Source organism: Ranitomeya variabilis, chromosome 2 (assembly GCF_051348905.1).
Source record: "Ranitomeya variabilis isolate aRanVar5 chromosome 2, aRanVar5.hap1, whole genome shotgun sequence".
NCBI lineage: Eukaryota > Metazoa > Chordata > Amphibia > Anura > Dendrobatidae > Ranitomeya > Ranitomeya variabilis.
This window is the reverse complement of record NC_135233.1, coordinates 360,274,188-360,294,333: the sequence shown is the minus strand read 5'-3', so window position 1 is coordinate 360,294,333 and position 20,146 is coordinate 360,274,188. Positions and strand designations below refer to the sequence as shown.

Genomic DNA, 20,146 nt, shown 5'->3' with positions numbered 1-20,146 from the left:
TGTCACATTCCTCCACAGTCTAATAATTTTTATGGCATCTGACGTCAGGGGCACTGCGGTCACACTCTGACCCTTCTGACCAAGGCAGGATTGCCTTTGAACCTTATGTAACCACAGAAGACATACTAATATTTTTGAATAAAACTAGGAAAAGATATAGAGCATATCCAGATTATTTAAACCAATCAGTGGTGCCCTCGTGCCTGCAGTGATGAACATATTACAGCAATAGTCAAAGCCCACCGATGAAATGTTAACAGCCTAATCTAGTGATGAACCATCAAAAGGGTTTATCACAAGAGGGCAACACTGTTATAGCATGTGGACATCATAGTGAGGGGTTCCCTGCTCAGGACCAAGTTGTGAACAAAAAAAAAGATAGATACTTTTAAGGCGCCCTGTTCATATGTGTCAGATTTAAATCAGTGAAGTCTGAGGACAATGTAATGGAAAAAACCCTATCCAGATATTTATATTCGATGGTGCAAAAGAAGGAATCACAGAAATAAGAAGCATACTACTTGTCTCTGTGAATTGCTCTTTTTTTCTAGCAAACAAGGTGAGTCCCAAGATTTTCCAGATGTCCATTACATGTAATAATTTCTCATAAAGTATTGATCAATCGGACCTCCTTTACAAGTAGCTCATCAAATGGGGAAACCTGTCCTCAAGAAATAGTCTTCAAAAGTAGACAATCTTTCTAAAAACAATTGTGGCGAAAAAAATATTGCTAGGATTTCTAATGCTTGAGTCTACCGCTAAGGCCATGTTCAAACGTTCAGCATTTGGTGAGTTTTTTACCTCAGAATTTGTAAGACAAAACCAGGAGGGCGATAAACACAGAAGTGATGATGTTTCTTTTATACTTTTCCTCTGATTGTTCCACTCCTGGTTTTGGCTTACAGATACTGAGGTAAAAAACTCCCCAAATGCTGAACGTGTGAACGACGCCTTAATCTCCAGGCTGCTTTGTGTAGACTCTACAGTATATGATGTGTGTCTAAGATGGTACTTGAGTGATAATCTTTGTTCTGCTCTATGGGTAAAAAAAAAAAATTCTATACAGTTTTCTGCCACACTTTGCATAAAGCAATTATTGTCCCCCAAGCTGCATTTAGGCAGCAATCATTGATGTTGACATGGTAAACCAGTGTGATTTCTGTAATGTAAGAAGTATGGTGGCTTGAAGGTGCGTTACTTCAGAGAAAAAAATGGAAAATCACCTATATAGTCAGTCAAAGCATATTTTTTTAGACAAGGGAAACTCAAAACGGGTTTTCCCATCTCAGACTTTTATGAGATAGCCACAGAATATGTAATTGAGGTCTGATCTATTTTCAGAACAGGGCCCCGCTACATCCTAGTGGGAATGAATTAGTGAAGAGAGCAATGAATGCAAGGCCAACTATCTGTTTTTAGAAGCATGTGATAGGGCTCCATTCTCACGACAAATGCTTGTTCCATAGGTGGAACAAATAACTCTTAGATATTTAATAAATGTGCAAAGTGAGAATAGCCCCTTTACTGGCTCTATTTAAAAAAAAATTGGAAACGGTTTTTCAAATTTGGTGCAATCTCTTATAAGCTATGGAACAGATATGGTCACTCGCTTGCAGAGAAAGCCATGAAGCCTTCACATTTCTTAAATGACCCACATTGGATGAGGTACTGTTCTGGATAGAAGCGCCCCCGGAATAAGCAAGGCAAAACGTGCGTTGGGGAAGGGGAGAGATGCAGCACCATCCCTTTGTGGATGCCACCAGCAGTTTGATTTAAGGTAAAATAAATTTACTACATCCATATCAATATCTGTGAATGGATCCAATTTAGGCACCCATACTTAGAACGCTGTAAAAATCACCCCCCTTTTGCCCCATTCAAAGTAAAGTAAATTAATCAGATCGGTAAACACTGTAACAGAAGAAAAAACTAAACTATAGAATTACGTTTTTTGGTCACTGCAACATTGCAATAAAATGCAATAACCGGTGATCAAAACATATCTACGCCAAGATGGAATCAATAAAAATGTCAGCTCGCCACTCAAAAAAATGAAACCTTTTCCAGCCCCAGATCCCAAAAAAATGGAGACGCTATGGGTCTTAGAAAATGGCAACATTTTTTTTCCTTACAAATTTTGGCTTTTTTTTTTTTACCACTTAAGTAAACAAGAACCTATACATGTTTAGTATCCGTAAACTCATAATGACCTGGAGAATCATAATCGCAGGTCATTTTTAGCATTTAGTGAACATGGCAAAAAAAATGCATGGTGGAATTGCACTTTTTTTGCAATTTTACCAAACTTGGAATTTTTTTCTGGGTTCCATTAGACAATATGGCAAAATCAATGGTATCGTTTAAAAGTACAATGAAAAAGTACAAAAAAAAAACACACGGAAAAGAGTTGCGAAGGGGTTAATTTTGGTGGTCACTGTGTAGTGTTATCCTCCCATTAGTTAGGGTTTTCTTGGAAAACTCTGTTTCCTTACAGTTATCGTTAATTTTGCATATAGAGATATGTCTTTCAAGAAGTGCTGGGCTCAGCAGCATAACGTTTGTAAATAATGTAGCAGAAAGTCGCACAGCAGGAGAACAATAGTAGATAGACAAAGCAAGTCAATTGCAAACTTGCTTATTTACCAAATTCAGAACATGAGAATACTCCTTTAAGCCTCATGTCTCATTTACAACGGAATTAAAAAATAAATTTTCAGTCTATAGCGTAAAGACGTCGATCACATTATCTTTCAGAGAGCAATGTTTTTTTTTGTGGATTCATTTTGGTACAGCACCCACACAAATCTATGGCCTCAGACTACAGCAATTTAGAAAACGGTCATTCTGATGCTCATTCGGCCCTCTCCTATTCCGCCTCACAATCAGCAAGGTCATCCGGTGAGCCTACATGTCCGTTATCAAAGTAAAAAGTATATCAATATCAGACACTTGAAAAATAAAAGTTATTTTAGGGTTTTTATTGCGATTAAAAATAAAAAAAGGAGATAATAGGATTTTTCAAAATCAAAAAAGTGAGATATTAATGTGACATATAAATTCTAACTTAAATTTTAGGAAATTTCTGTGGTATCTTGTATGGGGATAAATCTCATTTGAAAGGTTGGAGCCATTTTTCCAACACCGCTATATTCAGGCGAGAGGTCGATGTCTTCTGGAGAGATATCAGATCGTATGTCAAATTTCTGAAGGATTGAGGTTAGATACAGGAAGAGCTCAGTGCGTGCCAAGCCTTCCCCCGGACAAGATCTCTTTCCTGAAAAAATAAAAAAGAAGAGGACCAGAGTTTTATGGCAGTGAAAATACAGTAGTAGATAACCTGAGACCTGCGGCATTCTGGTGCTTATCACACAACCAACCTGTGCCAAGAGGACTTGGTGGTCATCTATGTTCCAGGATTTTTGGATTATGTGTTCATACACGTGTGTAGGGCAGGTGGAGAGTTCACCGCTATACAAGTTCTCACCACTTCCTAAAAAGTTGCTTTTGTCAAAGGGTTCCAAAGTATTCATACAGCTTCTCAAAATTAAGGAATAGTCATGGATATAATAATATCAGTAGACATGTGAATGGTAACGAAATAATGAAAAAAATAGAATACATTTTTTAATACATCCCAGCACTTACAGCCTCGGCTGCTAACAATGAGGTTATTAATTGTTGTCTGTAGTGATGAGCGAGCGTGCTTGGATAAGATGATATCCGAGCACGCTCGTGCTTTAATAGGGCATCTTCAGCGTTCTGGAATAATAGGTTTTAGTTACCGTGGCTCCATGTCTCACGGCTGTTCGAGAGCCGGACCACATGCAGGGATTACCTGTTTGTTAGGCTATCCTTGCATGTGTTGTGGCTGTTGAAGAGCAGCGAGACATGCATCCACGGGGACTCAAACATAGTATTCAAGCACACCGCAGATGCTCTATTAGCACATGAGTGTTCTCGGATAACATCTTATCCTAGCATGTTCGCTTATCACTAGTTGTCTGAGGAACGTTCTGCCACACTGAATGCACACAGACAAATCATCAAGATTCGCTGCTGGCATCTCCCTTTGCAATGACATCCCAGATGTGCTCAATGGGAATAGGCAACACCATGAAAAGACCTTCACGCCGATCCTACTCCCAGGATTATGGTGTGGGATTGTATAATGAAAGATGGCTGGACCCCTCCAGACTTCATTCCAGGTACACTAACAGTTTTTTTAACATGACACCAGACCACATGATGCCTTTGCTACCGAGAACAGCTTGTGTGGCCTAAATGTGCTATTATAGCCTGCAGTGTCTCCAGACTTGTCTCTCATCGAGCACATCTGGCACATCTTTTGTCAGTAATTGTAAAGGAGCTGATCTTGATGATTTCCTCTGTTGCATTCAGCGCAACAGAACACTCCTTAGAAGACCATTGTTAGCAGCCAAGGCTGTAAGTGCGGAGATTTCTGTATGTGGCTCTCAAACTCCATACTGAATAAATCAAGAAGTTTTTAGTTTTTTTCCACTTTTCAATTTACATATTATAACATGTCTTTTGATCACATGATTTCCAGAATTTTACAACTTTTCCTTCTTGGTGTTGCAATTTCAATGTTTAGGAGTGTATGTCCTAAAAGGGCAAATAGAGGTATTTGAGTATAGAAGTTCAAATTAGACTCATGTCTACTATCCCACACAGAGAATCATTGCACTAGTGATGGGCAGTCCAGCTCTTACTGCTGATTTTGATCACTTGACTCCGCTCACAATAAAGAGATAGCTCTTCTGATCCTAAATGGATCTCTATTAAATGTGTGTACTGTTCACCATAGAAGAATTATGTAGATGACCATCACATGTAATGCCTAAGTTCTCCAGCTTAGATCAATGGGCCCCCCTTGCAATCCTTTGAAGATCCTAAAGAACCCTTCAGAAACAATTCTGATCAAGCTCTTTGCTTGAAATTCTGATGTTTGCATTTAGATCTATTTCTCAAAGAACACTATATAACTCAAGTGCATGATGTACAGTAAGATGGGTCAGGACTTAGCCCTGTTGTGTTGTAGAGTTGGGGTCGTGGGTTCATATTTGACTGAAACAACATCCACAATGAGTTTTTTTTAATTCCTTTGGGTTCTCTGCTTTCTTTTCACACACTGGAAACATACAGATAAGTGAATAGGATATTATAAAATTCGTGTGCATCTCTGAGATTGGATCTGAAAGTCCATCTTTGTATTCAGTAATTATCAAACTTTAGAAACTCTTTTCCCTAAACTTGATCTAGATAGGAAGTTTTGGTGATGACACGAGACACCAGTATGCTGGGTTAGTAGCAGTTGATTTTTGGGGGGGGGACAGGCATTAGGGGAACATAAAGGGTCTTTACATACTATTGCAATATAGGTGTTTCTTTTCTTACATTATTGAAGACCCTAAGTTCATGACAAAAATGGAAAGGTCTACTTTTAGGTTTCCTTGTTCAAAAACGTTGCTTGGTGGAATCTAAAAGGGCTTGACCCATTTTGGATGTTTATTACAAATCCGCATTCTATGCCATCAATATCTGATCTATGACATACAAAGCCATCCACAACCTGTCTCCTCCATACATCTGTGACATGGTCTCCCGTAACTTACCTACGCACAACCTTCGATCCTCTCAAGATCTCCTTCTCTACTCCCCTCTTATCTCTTGTTTCCACAACCACATACAAGACTTCTCCCGTGCTTCCCCCATACTCTGGAACTCTCTACCCCAACACATCAGACTCTCGCCTACCTCAGAAACCTTCAAAAAGAACCTGAAGACCTACCTCTTCTGACAAGCTTACAACCTGCAGTGATCCTCAATCTATTGAACCACCGCACAACCAGCTCTACCCTCTCCTAGTGTATCCTCACCCATCCCCTGCAGACCGTGAGCCCTCGTGGGCAGGGTCCTCTCTCCTTCTGTACCTGCTAGTGCTTTGTTTTTGCTCATGTTTATTGTACTTGTCTACTGTATATTTGCCATCATCTATCTTGAGAACAGGGCCCCGTTACAAGCTAGCGAAAACAAAGAGATGGCCAAACAAGACTTCAATACAAATGAATGGAGAGAACGAAGTATGCACAGCCACCTATCCATCCTGGCAGCAGGTAAAGGCGCTCCATTTTAAAAACAGATGCGGGACCCAGAAATGCAACCCAGATTTATCGCAGATTTAAGCATATGCTGCAGATTCACCAGAAATGTGCAAGATGTGAATAAACCCTTTATTTGGTTCATAAAAAAATAAGTTGTAGATTTTGTAACTGGTTTTATAAATTTGGTGCTCGTCTCTACACCTCTTCTAACATATGGACCGCATAAGGTCAAGGTCACTCACCTGCAGAAAAAGCCATGAAGCCTTCACATTTCTTGAATGACCCATTTTGGTCAAGGAAATGTTCTGGGTAGAACTCTTGGGGTCTTTTGAACACTGTTGGGTCATAAAGGACGGAATGTAAAACTGGAAAGATGACCGTACCCTGGAGATTGAGAAACAAGGTCAGATATCACCAACATATGTTACACAGTATTAATATGAGTCTTTTACTACCTTAGGTAGAGTATATCCTCTGAAAATTGTGTTTTCTGTCACGGCATGGGGGACACCAAGAGGAAAAAAGTCAATGAATCGCATAAATTCATGGATGACGGCTTCAGTGTAGGGCATATTGACTCGGTCTTCCATGCAAGGTCGTCGTGTTCTGCCAACCACATTCTCAATCTCAGCTTGAACCTTTTCTAAGGACAATCGGAAGGAAAATTATGGAAACTGTTGGCTTCATCAATTAATATGTATAAATAGCATTGTATAGGTGATGCCTGGAGTCGAAGAGTTCAGAATCTTATTTTTACTAGGAAGCTGACACCAGGAATAAGGTCTCTGATCTTTAAAGAACACCAGACACCCAAGTAAAATGGACATTTGAGATTACGCCAGTCATGTCACACAATTGCTCTTATTCAATGAGTACCTTCCCTCAGGTGATAGGAGAGGGATGTGACACCTGGAACTCTATGATCAGCTGTTCTGGTGCCGGTGGACACCGGAAGAGTTCAGTCGTGAACTGTTCAGTTCAGCTTTGTCAACTGCATAGATGCCGCAGCAGCAGAATATTTGCCCATTATTTGAGTCAAAAGGGGAGATCTGGAGTACTCAGTCGCAGCCATTACATAGTTGACAGGGCAGTGCTCTGCAGTTCCACAATTCAACACTCTTGGATGGTGGTGGCACCAGAACAGCTGATCGGTGGGGGTGATGTGTGTTGCACACCCAATGATCAGATGATAGGCCATCCATGTATATGTCCCAGAAAACCCCTTCACGATGAATGATAGCCTAAAGGAGTTGTCTGGTCTTCTGAATCCTCAGAGTGTGCACATTGCACGTTGTAAGAATACTCAGATGTCGGCGGTGAGAACGGGTGGTCATGCGACTGCAAGAATGTGATTTTCATACTTGGAGTGTTGCCGGAAATCTGAAAATCTCATACTTGTGGACATGCGACCGCCCACTACTGCCGCCGACACCAGAGATTCCCAACAGTGTGCGCTATAGGTTTGAAAGTGTGCAGTCACACAGAGTGACTACAGACTTTTAGCAAAAGATCGGAAAACCTCTTTACTGGCATTTTTAAAAAATTTATGTTTTTGTAATTAAGACAGACTAATTACCAGAGTGTGACCTTTATACAAAAGTCATTTTAGATTTTGTGTTGTTCTTCACGGAAAGAACAGAAATGCGTCTACACCTCACAATAAAAAAAATTGATTGCATTATACCATATTCCTCACTTTTAATATCTGGATACTTCAATAGGATGAGAAGTCCATATCCCAGTGTGCTGCTAGTGGATTCCTGCCCGGCAAAAAATATATCCAGTGCTGAGGAAAGTAAATTCGGCAAGTTGAATTCTGAATGAAGGTTCTTGCTTGCCTGGGAAAAAAAATTATATTTTTTTGTATATGAATATGATTTTGTGGACAGGCTATGTGCACGCAGAGTTTTCATGAAGCGGTAAAAAAAACCTAGTTTTCCAGTGAAAGCCGCTTCAGGAATTTCTACGTTCTTAGGACTTGTTCACAAGTTTTTTTGCAGTGTTTTTTTTCAGCTCATTTTTCAAAGGTAAGAATGCTGCACTTCACAGCACATGCTGCTTATTTTTTTCCTTGTGGATTTGAACCATCAAAGCTTTTTACAGCAGCAGCAAGTCAATTCTTTTAGTGTTTTTGGAGCTTTTTTTTTTTTTTTCACCAATTCCAATGAATGAGTTAAAAAAAAAAAAAAGAAGAAGAAAAAGAGCAAGTAAAAACGCATAAAAAATGTACTAAAAAATGCTCATAGTTTACATAGGATTTTTCCTGCCAACACTGTTTTTGGTGGAGAAAAATCTGATGCAAATACTTAATGTGTGCCCGTACCCTTAGGTTACGTTTCCACGGAGAGTTTTTGATGTTGTAGAGTTTCAGCAGCATTTTTTCACCTACTATGTAAATTTGGTTACTTTGTTTTTTTACATGCATTTTTAATTGTATTGTTTTTCTGCTGCTTTTTTTTTTTTAATCTCTTCTTAGTATGCCATGTTTTAAATAAAGCTGCTTTGTTGTTGATATTTCCTGGTATTTAACTTTTAACAAAACTTTCTTGATACAATCATTTACGTTACATTAATTTTTTTTACCCTGGAGTTTTTATGTATCTAATGCAATTCTATGGGGAAAATCTGCTTATAAAACCCGCACCCGTACCTGCAAGAGGAATTGAAATGTTGCGGATTTCAAAAATACACGCACAGCAGGTCAGTTTACACTAAGTAAAAAAAACCAAAAAAAAACCAAGAGCTTCAAAAACTCACCAAAAACTCATAGTGGCATGTTAGCGGTCCAGCTAAAAAAATCCTCAAAAATCTGTGTGCACATAACCTTACATCGTTACAGAATCACTATGATGTCATATGTCTGACTACAAGGTGGACATAAACTGCTGTCTGTTACTAAGGGCAACCAGCAGAATTTGAAAAAAATAAAAGAAACAGCTCTGGATAGGAATGGAGAGAAGGGAAAAAAACAAATAACTGGGTCAAAAACAATAAAGTTTCCCACTGTTTTATGTAGTTTTCTGATTTATTACTAGTACAGTAGAATAGATGTCACTGGATTCTAACCTGTTGCATTTTTATTAGGAAAGCATCAACAAAATCTCGGGGGGAAGAAGGGTCCAGCGTGGCCTCGTGCTCCCGCACTAGGGCTTCTGCATAGTCCAACTGGGCTTGGTAGTTCTCTGTCAGTTTATGATGAGGCCCCGGGAAATAGTATAGAATTGATGGAATAAAGTTGTACAACTGTAAAGAATAAAATATTAAAATTAGACAAAACTTATGGAACAAATTTGTCCAACTACATAAGCCGCATCTCTCCACTGGAACCCACCCTATTGGGAGAATATATAGCTATGGGAGATGCGCTACTAAGCCTGATAAAGAGTTTACACCAGACATGTTGCTAATGTAATGTCACATTTTATTTGACATTGATGACTAAGATTTAATGTGATTGAAAGACACCGCCTATATTAGAGGGTCGCCCCTTATTCATGAAAGTCCAATTGAAAGGGAAACCGTTACATTGGATAACGCTTTTACTCTACAGATATAGGGCCCAATAAATCAAGACTTTAATGAAAGAAGTCTGGCATAAAGGTTTTAAAAAAGTTGCAAAATTTGGGTACAACTCAAGTGTCACCCTGTGTTTGTACATGAGATGGATAAATGGGCCATTCACTGTCCCTCTGGCTGGGGCACTAACTATCCTTGTTCTCAAAGGTACCTCTGAAGGTGATGAGGTTTGGGCCTCATGCCTTACCGCTCTCCTGTTATTTCCTAAGCTGCCATCATACCCTCCCTCAGGAGGCCCAGGACAGAACTGCTAGTGTATCAACACAAGGCAAACAGAATTGTTAACCTCTTCAGCACCAAAGGAAACAAAAACCATTTAATATGAGACACAAAACACACAGGCTAAATGGATGATCTTCGATTCCCAATACATATTGAATTTCTAACCCCAGATCTTCCAGGAGGATGTGACACACTCGTGAAATCAAGGCTAAGTAAAAAATTTTCAACATTTGGTGTCCTCACACCATTTTCGCCCAGCTTTGATAAAGTGGACAGAGTGAGATGGGGCATGACGACCATAGCTTGTCAAATTCATGATAAGATGCAGCATTTGCTACCCCATAAATCTTACTCCTGCAGGGATTTCAGTAGCATTAGTGTCAAGGAGCACATGGAGGTGCACATCACTTGCCCAACACTCCTGTGTGAACAGCACCATTCCTGATGAATCATGGCCATAGAGTTAGACTACGTTTCCACAATGAGTTTTTGATGAGGTTTTTATGCTGCATATTTTCAAAAAAATGCAATTAATCTAGTTTAGTTAAAAAAACCTCAGCAAAAGCTCATCATGGGAACATTGTCATGTCGGACGCTGTTCACACTAGGGCGTCCGACAGACAGCGGTAATTCCTCATTCGTCCACTATATGCTCAGTGGCGCCAGCTAGATCGATCCAGATTGTCCGGGGTTAATCTGGCTGGTACTCGGGTTGGAGGCTTAGTCATGCCCATTGCCTTTAAATAGTTTTGCTGGGCTTTGGGCGTCGCCGATTATAGCTTGTGTCTAGTGCCTCGTGATCTCGGTCTGGAGTGGTGGTCTAGGAGAGGAAATATCGTATCTGGTGGTGTATTATCCTTATATATTTCTCCTTCCTATATTTGTATTGTTTTGCCCTGTGCACATTATAGTGTTTTCCTGTGTGTCTGCGGCGTGGTGCGTTTTTCAATTTTCCCTGCCTGTGCTTTCTGTAGGGGTTGGTGAGAGGTCTTATCACTGGGTGGCGGGTGGAGGTTTCAGCTTAGTACTGAAACAGGACTCAGGGTCAGGCCTGGCGGCCCAGACATGCACACCTTCAGTGTAAACTCTGGGAGAGGGACAGACAGGGTTTCCCTAGTTTGAGGGATATTGCAGGGGCCCGGATAATCAGCTGTAGTCTACCCTGTCATGGTCCCAATGGCAGGGAATTAAACGCATAACACGGGCAAAAACAGGACGAGCTCTAGGGTGATGGAACCTGAGCTGACCGCGATCCTGAACCTCAACACTCAACTAACAGCAGCCGGGGAACGTTCCTGGGGGGACTCTAGACGTCTCGCGCCAGCCGGAGATCTAGCTACCCCTATCAGAAGAATCACAGACCTATCTTGCCTCCAGAGAAATATTCCCACAGAAATAGCAGCCCCCCACATATAATGACGGTAAAATGAGAGGAAGGCACAAACGTAGTTATGAAAACAGATTCAGCAAAATGAGGCCCGCTAAAGCTAGATAGCAGAGGATACAAAAGGTGAACTGCACGGTCAGCTTAAAACCCTTCAAAATACCATCCTGAAATTACTTGAACTCATGTGCCAACTCATGGTACATGAGTGGTAATTTCAGCCCACTAGAGCAACCAGCAGCAGAGAATTACATATCTGCAAGCTGGACAAAAAAAACATGAAAGCAAACATGAAACAGGGAAATCCAGACTTAGCTTGTCTTGAAGGCCTAGGAGCAGGTAGCAAAGGTAACAGAGACACACTGATACATTGATAGCCGGCAAGGGAATGACAGGAAAGCCAGGTTAAATAGGAAACACCCAGCCTCTGATGGACAGGTGGAAACCAGAGACCGCAACCCACCAAAGTCACCCAGTACCAGTTGTAACCACCAGAGGGAGCCCAAAAACAGAATCCACAACAGTACCCCCCCCTTGAGGAGGGGTCACCGAACCCTCACGAGAACCCTCAGGGCGATCAGGATGAGCCCTATGGAAGGCGCGGACCAAATCAGTCGCATGAACATCAGAGGCGACCACCCAGGAATTATCCTCCTGACCATAACCCTTCCACTTAACCAAATACTGGAGTTTACGTCTGGAAACACGAGAATCCAAGATCTTCTCAACAACATACTCCAATTCTCCCTCCACCAGCACCGGAGCAGGAGGCTCAACCGAAGGAACAACGGGCACCTCATACCTCCGCAATAACGACCGATGGAACACATTATGAATAGCAAACGATGCTGGGAGATCCAAACGAAAAGATACAGGGTTAAGAATCTCCAAGATCTTATAAGGACCGATGAACCGAGGCTTGAACTTAGGAGAAGAGACCTTCATAGGGACAAAACGAGAAGACAACCACACCAAGTCCCCAACAAGAAGTCGGGGACCCACGCGGCGACGGCGATTAGCAAACTGCTGAGTCTTCTCCTGAGACAACTTCAAATTGTCCACCACCTGATTCCAAATCTGATGTAGCCTGTCCACCACCACGTCCACTCCAGGACAATCTGAAGGCTCCACCTGACCAGAGGAAAAACGAGGATGAAACCCCGAATTACAAAAGAAAGGAGAAACCAAAGTAGCAGAACTAGCCCGATTATTAAGGGCAAATTCGGCCAGTGGCAAAAAGGCAACCCAGTCATCTTGATCAGCAGAAACAAAACACCTTAAATAAGTTTCCAAGGTCTGATTAGTTCGCTCCGTCTGGCCATTCGTCTGAGGATGGAATGCAGACGAGAAAGACAAATTAATGCCCATCTTAGCACAAAACGTCCGCCAAAATCTAGACACAAACTGGGATCCCCTGTCAGAAACGATATTCTCCGGAATCCCATGCAAACGAACCACGTTCTGAAAAAATAAAGGGACCAACTCAGAGGAGGAAGGCAACTTAGGCAAGGGTACCAAATGAACCATCTTAGAAAAGCGGTCACACACAACCCAGATAACGGACATTTTCTGTGAGACAGGGAGATCTGAAATAAAATCCATGGAAATGTGCGTCCAAGGCCTCTTCGGGATAGGCAAGGATAACAACAACCCACTGGCCCGAGAACAGCAAGGCTTAGCCCGAGCACACACTTCACAAGACTGCACAAAGGTGCGCACATCCCTTGACAAGGAAGGCCACCAAAAAGACCTGGCCACCAAGTCTCTAGTACCAAATATTCCAGGATGACCAGCCAACACAGAAGAATGGACCTCGGAGATGACTCTACTGGTCCAATCATCCGGAACAAACAGTCTTTCTGGTGGACAACGATCAGGTTTATCCGCCTGAAACTCCTGCAATGCACGTCGCAAGTCTGGGGAGACGGCGGACAATATTACCCCATCCCTAAGGATACCAGTAGGCCCAGAGTCTCCAGGAGAGTCAGGCACAAAACTCCTGGAAAGAGCATCTGCCTTCACATTCTTTGAACCTGGCAGGTATGAAACCACAAAATTGAAACGAGAAAAAAACAACGACCAACGAGCCTGTCTAGGATTCAGACGCCTGGCAGACTCAAGGTAAATCAGATTTTTGTGATCAGTCAAGACCACCACACGATGTCTAGCACCCTCAAGCCAATGACGCCACTCCTCAAATGCCCACTTCATGGCCAAAAGCTCCCGATTACCCACATCATAATTGCGCTCGGCGGGCGAGAATTTTCTAGAAAAGAACGCACATGGCTTCATCACCGAGCCATCGGAACTTCTCTGTGACAAAACCGCCCCCGCTCCAATCTCGGAAGCATCAACCTCAACCTGAAAAGGAAGTGAAACATCTGGTTGACAACACAGGAGCAGAAGAAAACCGGCGCTTAAGTTCCTGAAAGGCCTCCACAGCCGTAGGAGACCAATTAGCAACATCAGCACCCTTTTTAGTCAAATCAGTCAAAGGTTTAACAACACTGGAAAAATTAGTAATGAACCGACGATAAAAATTAGCAAAACCCAAGAACTTCTGAAGACTCTTAACAGATGTAGGTTGTGTCCAGTCACAAATCGCCTGAACCTTGACGGGATCCATCTCAATAGTAGAAGGAGAAAAAATGTACCCCAAAAAAGAAATCTTCTGGACTCCAAAGAGACATTTTGAGCCCTTCACAAAAAGAGAATTGGCCCGCAGTACTTGAAACACCTTCCTGACCTGTAGAACATGAGACTCCCAGTCATCAGAAAACACCAAAATATCATCCAAATACACAATCATAAACTTATCCAGATATTCACGGAAAATATTGTGCATAAAGGACTGAAAGACTGAAGGAGCATTAGAAAGTCCAAAAGGCATTACCAAATACTCAAAATGGCCCTCAGGCGTATTAAATGCGGTTTTCCACTCATCACCCTGCTTTATCCGCACAAGATTATACGCACCGCGAAGATCTATCTTAGTGAACCACCTAGCCCCCTTAATGCGAGCAAACAAATCAGTCAATAATGGCAATGGATACTGATATTTGACTGTAATCTTATTCAGAAGGCGATAATCTATACAAGGCCTCAGGGAACCATCTTTTTTTGCCACGAAAAAAAAACCTGCTCCCAGAGGGGACGAAGATGGACGAATATGTCCCTTTTCCAAGGACTCCTTAATATAATTCCGCATAGCAGTATGCTCTGGCACTGACAGATTAAATAAACGACCCTTAGGGAACTTACTGCCAGGAATTAATTCTATAGCACAGTCACAATCCCTATGAGGAGGGAGCGAATTGAGCTTAGGCTCCTCAAAAACATCCCGATAGTCAGACAAAAACGCAGGGACCTCAGAAGGAGTAGATGAAGCGATTGAAATCAGAGGTGCATCATCATGAACCCCCTGACATCCCCAGCTTAACACAGACATTGTTTTCCAATCCAGGACTGGATTATGAGTTTGTAACCATGGCAGACCAAGCACTAGTACATCATGTAAATTATACAGTACAAGGAAGCGAATCACCTCCTGATGAACGGGAGTCATGCGCATGGTCACTTGTGTCCAGTACTGCGGTTTATTCATAGCCAATGGTGTAGAGTCAATTCCCTTCAAAGGAATAGGAACTTCCAGAGGCTCCAGACTAAAACCGCAGCGTTTGGCAAATGACCAATCCATAAGACTCAGGGCAGCGCCCGAATCCACATAGGCATCGACGGAAATGGATGACAGTGAACAAATCAGAGTTACAGACAAAATGAACTTAGACTGCAGAGTACTAATGGCAAAAGATTTATCAACCTTTTTGTGCGTTTAGAGCATGCTGATATAACATGAGCTGAATCACCACAATAAAAACACAATCCATTTTTCCGCCTATAATTTTGCCTTTCACTTCTGGACTGAATTCTATCACATTGCATAGTCTCAGGTGCCTGTTCAGAAGACACCGCCAACTGGTGCACAGGTTTGCGCTCCCGTAAACGCCGATCAATCTGAATGGCCATAGCCATAGACTCATTCAGACCTGTAGGCACAGGGAACCCCACCATAATATCCTTAATGGCCTCAGAAAGACCATCTCTGAAGTTTGCAGCCAGGGCGCACTCATTCCACTGAGTAAGCACCGACCATTTCCGAAATTTTTGACAATATACTTCCGCTTCATCATGCCCCTGAGAGAGGGCTAATAAAGCCTTTTCAGCCTGAATCTCCAGGTTAGGTTCCTCATAGAGCAATCCCAGTGCCAGAAAAAACGCATCCACACTGAGCAATGCAGGATCCCCTGGTGCCAATGCAAATGCCCAATTCTGAGGGTCGCCCCGCAGGAAAGATATTACAATCTTGACCTGCTGAACAGGGTCTCCAGAGGAGCGAGATTTCAAAGAAAGAAACAATTTGCAATTGTTCCTGAAATTCAGGAAGGTAGATCTATCTCCAGAAAAAAACTCTGGAATAGGAATTCTAGGTTCAGACATAGAAGTGTGAACAACAAAATCCTGTATGTTTTGAACTTTTGCAGCAAGATTATTCAGGCTGGAAGCCAAACTCTGGACATCCATGTTAAACAGCTAAGGTCAGAGCCATTCAAGGGTTAAGAGGAGGTAAGAAGCAGCTAGACAGCAATTAAGGGCTAGGCAGCAAAACTCTGAGGTAAAAAAAAAAAAAAAAAAAAAATTTCCCTTCAACACTTCTTTTTCTCCTGCTTCAGCCCAAACAATTAACACTTTGTGGGCCGGCTATACTGTCATGGTCCCAATGGCAGGGAATTAAACACATAACACGGGCAAAAACAGGACGAGCTCTAGGGTGATGGAACCTGAGCTGACCGCGATCCTGAACCTCAACACTCAACTAACAGCAGCCGGGGAACGTTCCTGGGGGGACTCTAGACGTCTCGCGCCAGCCGGAGATCTAGCTACCCCTATCAGAAGAATCACAGACCTATCTTGCCTCCAGAGAAATATTCCCACAGAAATAGCAGCCCCCCACATATAATGACGGTGAAATGAGAGGAAGGCACAAACGTAGTTATGAAAACAGATTCAGCAAAATGAGGCCCGCTAAAGCTAGATAGCAGAGGATACAAAAGGTGAACTGCGCGGTCAGCTTAAAACCCTTCAAAATACCATCCTGAAATTACTTGAACTCATGTGCCAACTCATGGTACATGAGTGGTAATTTCAGCCCACTAGAGCAACCAGCAGCAGAGAATTACATATCTGCAAGCTGGACAAAAAAAACATGAAAGCAAACATGAAACAGGGAAATCCAGACTTAGCTTGTCTTGAAGGCCTAGGAGCAGGTAGCAAAGGTAACAGAGACACACTGATACATTGATAGCCGGCAAGGGAATGACAGGAAAGCCAGGTTAAATAGGAAACACCCAGCCTCTGATGGACAGGTGGAAACCAGAGACCGCAACCCACCAAAGTCACCCAGTACCAGTTGTAACCACCAGAGGGAGCCCAAAAACAGAATCCACAACACTACCCAGTACCCCCTTGACATTATAATCGGCCATATTTTTTGTATTCCATGGATCCCATGACTTCCATAACCCGCCAGTTGGAGGCGCTGTCCCTGCAGGTCACTGAGCTGAAGGGGGCAGTTCAGAAACAGGGTCTAGTAGTATCTAATGTGCAAGCTGAATCTGCAGGCAGAGTTGCTGAGCCAAAGTTTCCTTTACCTGAAAGGTTTGCTGGGGAACGCAGTAAATTTGTTACTTTTCGTGAATCTTGTAAACTATATTTTCGTATGCGCCCGATCTCCTCAGGTAATGAGGCTCAGCGTGTGGGCCTGGTGTTGTCATTACTGAACGGGGATCCTCAAGCATGGGCGTTTTCTTTACCATCTGATTCTGCTGCATATAACTCAGTGGAGAGTTTTTTTTCTGCTCTTGGACTCATTTATGAGGATCCTGACAGAATGGGTCTAGCAGAATCTAAAATTCGCGCTATCCACCAGGGGGAGCGTATGGCGGAGGATTACTGTTCTGAATTTCTCCGCTGGGCGGTAGATACACAGTGGAATGATCCCGCGCTGCGGAGTCAGTTTGTTCATGGGGTTTCAGGAAGGGTTAAAAAAGCCCTTCTGATGTACGAGACTCCAGCTTCTCTAGAATCCGCTATGAGTCTTGTTATCCACATTGATCGCCGTCTGCGTCAGGGGGTGCAAGAGACGCCGCCTATGGGAGAGAGCGTAGGTACACGTGAGGTTGCTGCAGGTGAGCCCATGGAGCCTATGCAAATCGCAGGGGTATCACATGTGAAGCATCGTGCCCCTTTGCTCAGGAAGCAGAGAGCCTGTTTTTGCTGTGGTAAAACTGGTCATTATGTTAATACTTGTCCTCTGAGAAATCTAAGAAAAGCGCAACGGGAGAAAAAATACTAAGCTCAGAGGGTGTGGAGGAGGCCAATCTGAACTTATGCATATCCTCCATTGTGGTTTCTCAATGCATGCTCCCTGCCAAAGTTATGGTCGCTGGCAGAGAGCTGCCAATCACTGTTTGTGGATAGTGGTTCTGCCACTAATCTTATTGATGAGGAGTTTGCGCGCACAGCCGGTTTCAGGATCGAAAAACTGCCTCATCCTATCCGGGTGGTCACCATCAATGCCGCTCCTCTCCCACAGGGGGAGATTACTGAGTTTGTGGCTGAGGTTAAACTCCACATTAGGGTCCTACATTCGGAGCAAGTTACATGTAGGGTGCTCAGTAATCTGCCTGCACAAATGGTTCTGGGTTTTCCATGGTTGGCTATGCACAACCTGGGGATTGACTGGAAAACCCAGGACATCATCCAGTGGAGCGGATTCTGCCAGGAGAATTGCCTGGCCACGTGTGTGTCCGCTGTGACTCCTAGTATTTATGAGTCTCTGCTGGATTTCGCAGATGTGTTTTCTGAGAAGGGTTGTTCAGAATTGCCACCACATCGTCCCTATGACTGGACTATTAGGTTAAAACCAGGGGCCAAATTGCCGAAAGCTAGGATGTTTAACATCTCTGGTACTGACAGGCAAGCCTTAAAAGACTACATCGCTGAGAGTCTGAGCAAAGGGCACATCAGGCCTTTGTCCTCGCCTGTGGCAGCAGGGTTCTTCTTTGTTAAGAAGAATGATGGCGGTTTACGCCTGTGTCTGGATTTCAGGAAGTTAAACCAGATTACGGTTCATGACCCATACCCTATGCCGCTGATACCCGATCTGTTCAATCAGGTGGCTGGTGCTAGGTGGTTCTCTAAGCTTGACCTCAGGGGGGCGTACAACCTCATAAGAGTCAGTCAAGGGGATGAGTGGAAAACAGCTTTTAATACTCCTGAGGGTCATTTTGAAAATCTGGTGATGCCATTTGGTTTGACAAACGCACCTGCTGTATTTCAACATTTCATAAACGATGTGTTCTCTCATGTCCTGGGAAAATTCGTTATTGTGTACCTTGATGACATTCTCACCTATTCATGCGACCGTGATACTCATTTAGAGCATGTTAGGCAGGTGTTACAGCTACTCTGAGAGAATAAGCTCTATGCTAAATTGGAGAAATGTGTATTTTCGGTTCAGTAGTTGCCTTTCTTGGGTTATATTTTGTCCGCTTCTGGGTTTAAAATGGACGCCGCTAAGGTGCAAGCGGTGCTGCGTTGGGAACGGCCTGATAACCTAAAAGCGCTCCAGCGGTTCCTTGGGTTTTCTAACTATTATAGAAAGTTTATCAAAAACTTTTCTACCATTGCAAAAACGCTCACTGACATGACAAAAAAAGGTACCGATTTCTCCACCTGGTCTGAGCCTGCTGTGCGCGCATTCGAGTTTCTGAAGAACAGTTTTGCTTCAGCTCCCATTCTGGTGCAACCGGATGTATCGAAACCATTTATCGTGGAAGTCGATGCGTCTGACGTTTTAGTGGGGGCGGTGCTGTCTCAAGGCTCATCCTTGAGCGAGTTGCGTCCATGCGCCTATTTCTCCAAGAAACTGTCGCCCGCCGAACGTAACTGCGATATCGGCAACAGGGAGTTGTTGGCTATCAAGTTGGCTTTTGAGGAATGGCGACACTTTTTGGAGGGGTCGGTTCACCAGGTTACTGTTATTACCGACCATAAGAATTTGCTTTATTTGGAGTCAGCCAAGCGTCTGTCCCCCAGGCAGGCTCGCTGGGCATTGTTTTTCACGCGGTTCAACTTTTTTGTTACTTACCGACCTGGGTCTAAGAACACTAAGGCGGATGCTTTGTCCAGGTGTTTTCTGGGGGGAAACCTCGGGAAGAACCGGTACCCATCCTCCAAAAAGGTGTAGTGGTCTCGGCTCTCACGACAGAGGTTGAGGCTGAGATTGCCGAGGCTCAGGAGGAAGTACCACCAGAACTTCCCGTTAACAAATCGTTTGTACCGCTCCATCTTCGCCTAAAGATATTGGCAGAGCATCATGATGCTGTCCTGGCTGGTCACCAGGGGTTAGGGGTACTTTGGAGTTGGTGTCGCGTCAGTTTTGGTGGCCCAAAATCCGACAGGACGTGGTCTCATACGTGTCAGCATGCACCACGTGCGCTAGGGCTAAGACGCCCCACTCCCATCCTGCTGGCACACTACTTCCTCTCGAGGTACCCAGTAGGCCATGGACGGAGATCTCCATGGATTTTATCACGGACTTGCCCTCCTCAGCTGGGAACACGGTCATCTTGGTGATTGTTGATCGGTTCTCAAAAATTTTGCACTTTGTGTCTTTGCCTTCATTGCCTAACGCTAAGACTCTGGCTCAGGTATTTGTGCAGGAGGTGGTCAGACTTCACGGGGTCCCGACTGACATCGTGTCTGATAGGGGTACTCAGTT

At 43.2% G+C, this 20,146-nt stretch overlaps 1 protein-coding gene across 2 annotated transcripts in view; it reads right to left on the bottom strand.

Moving 5' to 3' along the window:
• Window positions 1-2,962: 2,962 nt before the first annotated feature.
• LOC143805924 (cytochrome P450 2G1-like) overlaps window positions 2,963-20,146 on the bottom strand; it is a 43,814-nt gene continuing 26,630 nt past the window's right edge. For both annotated transcript variants that reach the window (XM_077285682.1, XM_077285683.1), the window contains exons 5-9: window positions 9,189-9,365; window positions 7,819-7,960; window positions 6,578-6,765; window positions 6,365-6,506; window positions 2,963-3,274 (exon numbers count right to left, since the gene is read on the bottom strand). In XM_077285682.1, the coding sequence (XP_077141797.1) occupies window positions 3,072-3,274; window positions 6,365-6,506; window positions 6,578-6,765; window positions 7,819-7,960; window positions 9,189-9,365 (852 nt within the window). In that variant the 3' untranslated portion in view covers window positions 2,963-3,071. The remainder of the gene's footprint in view (window positions 3,275-6,364; window positions 6,507-6,577; window positions 6,766-7,818; window positions 7,961-9,188; window positions 9,366-20,146) is intronic.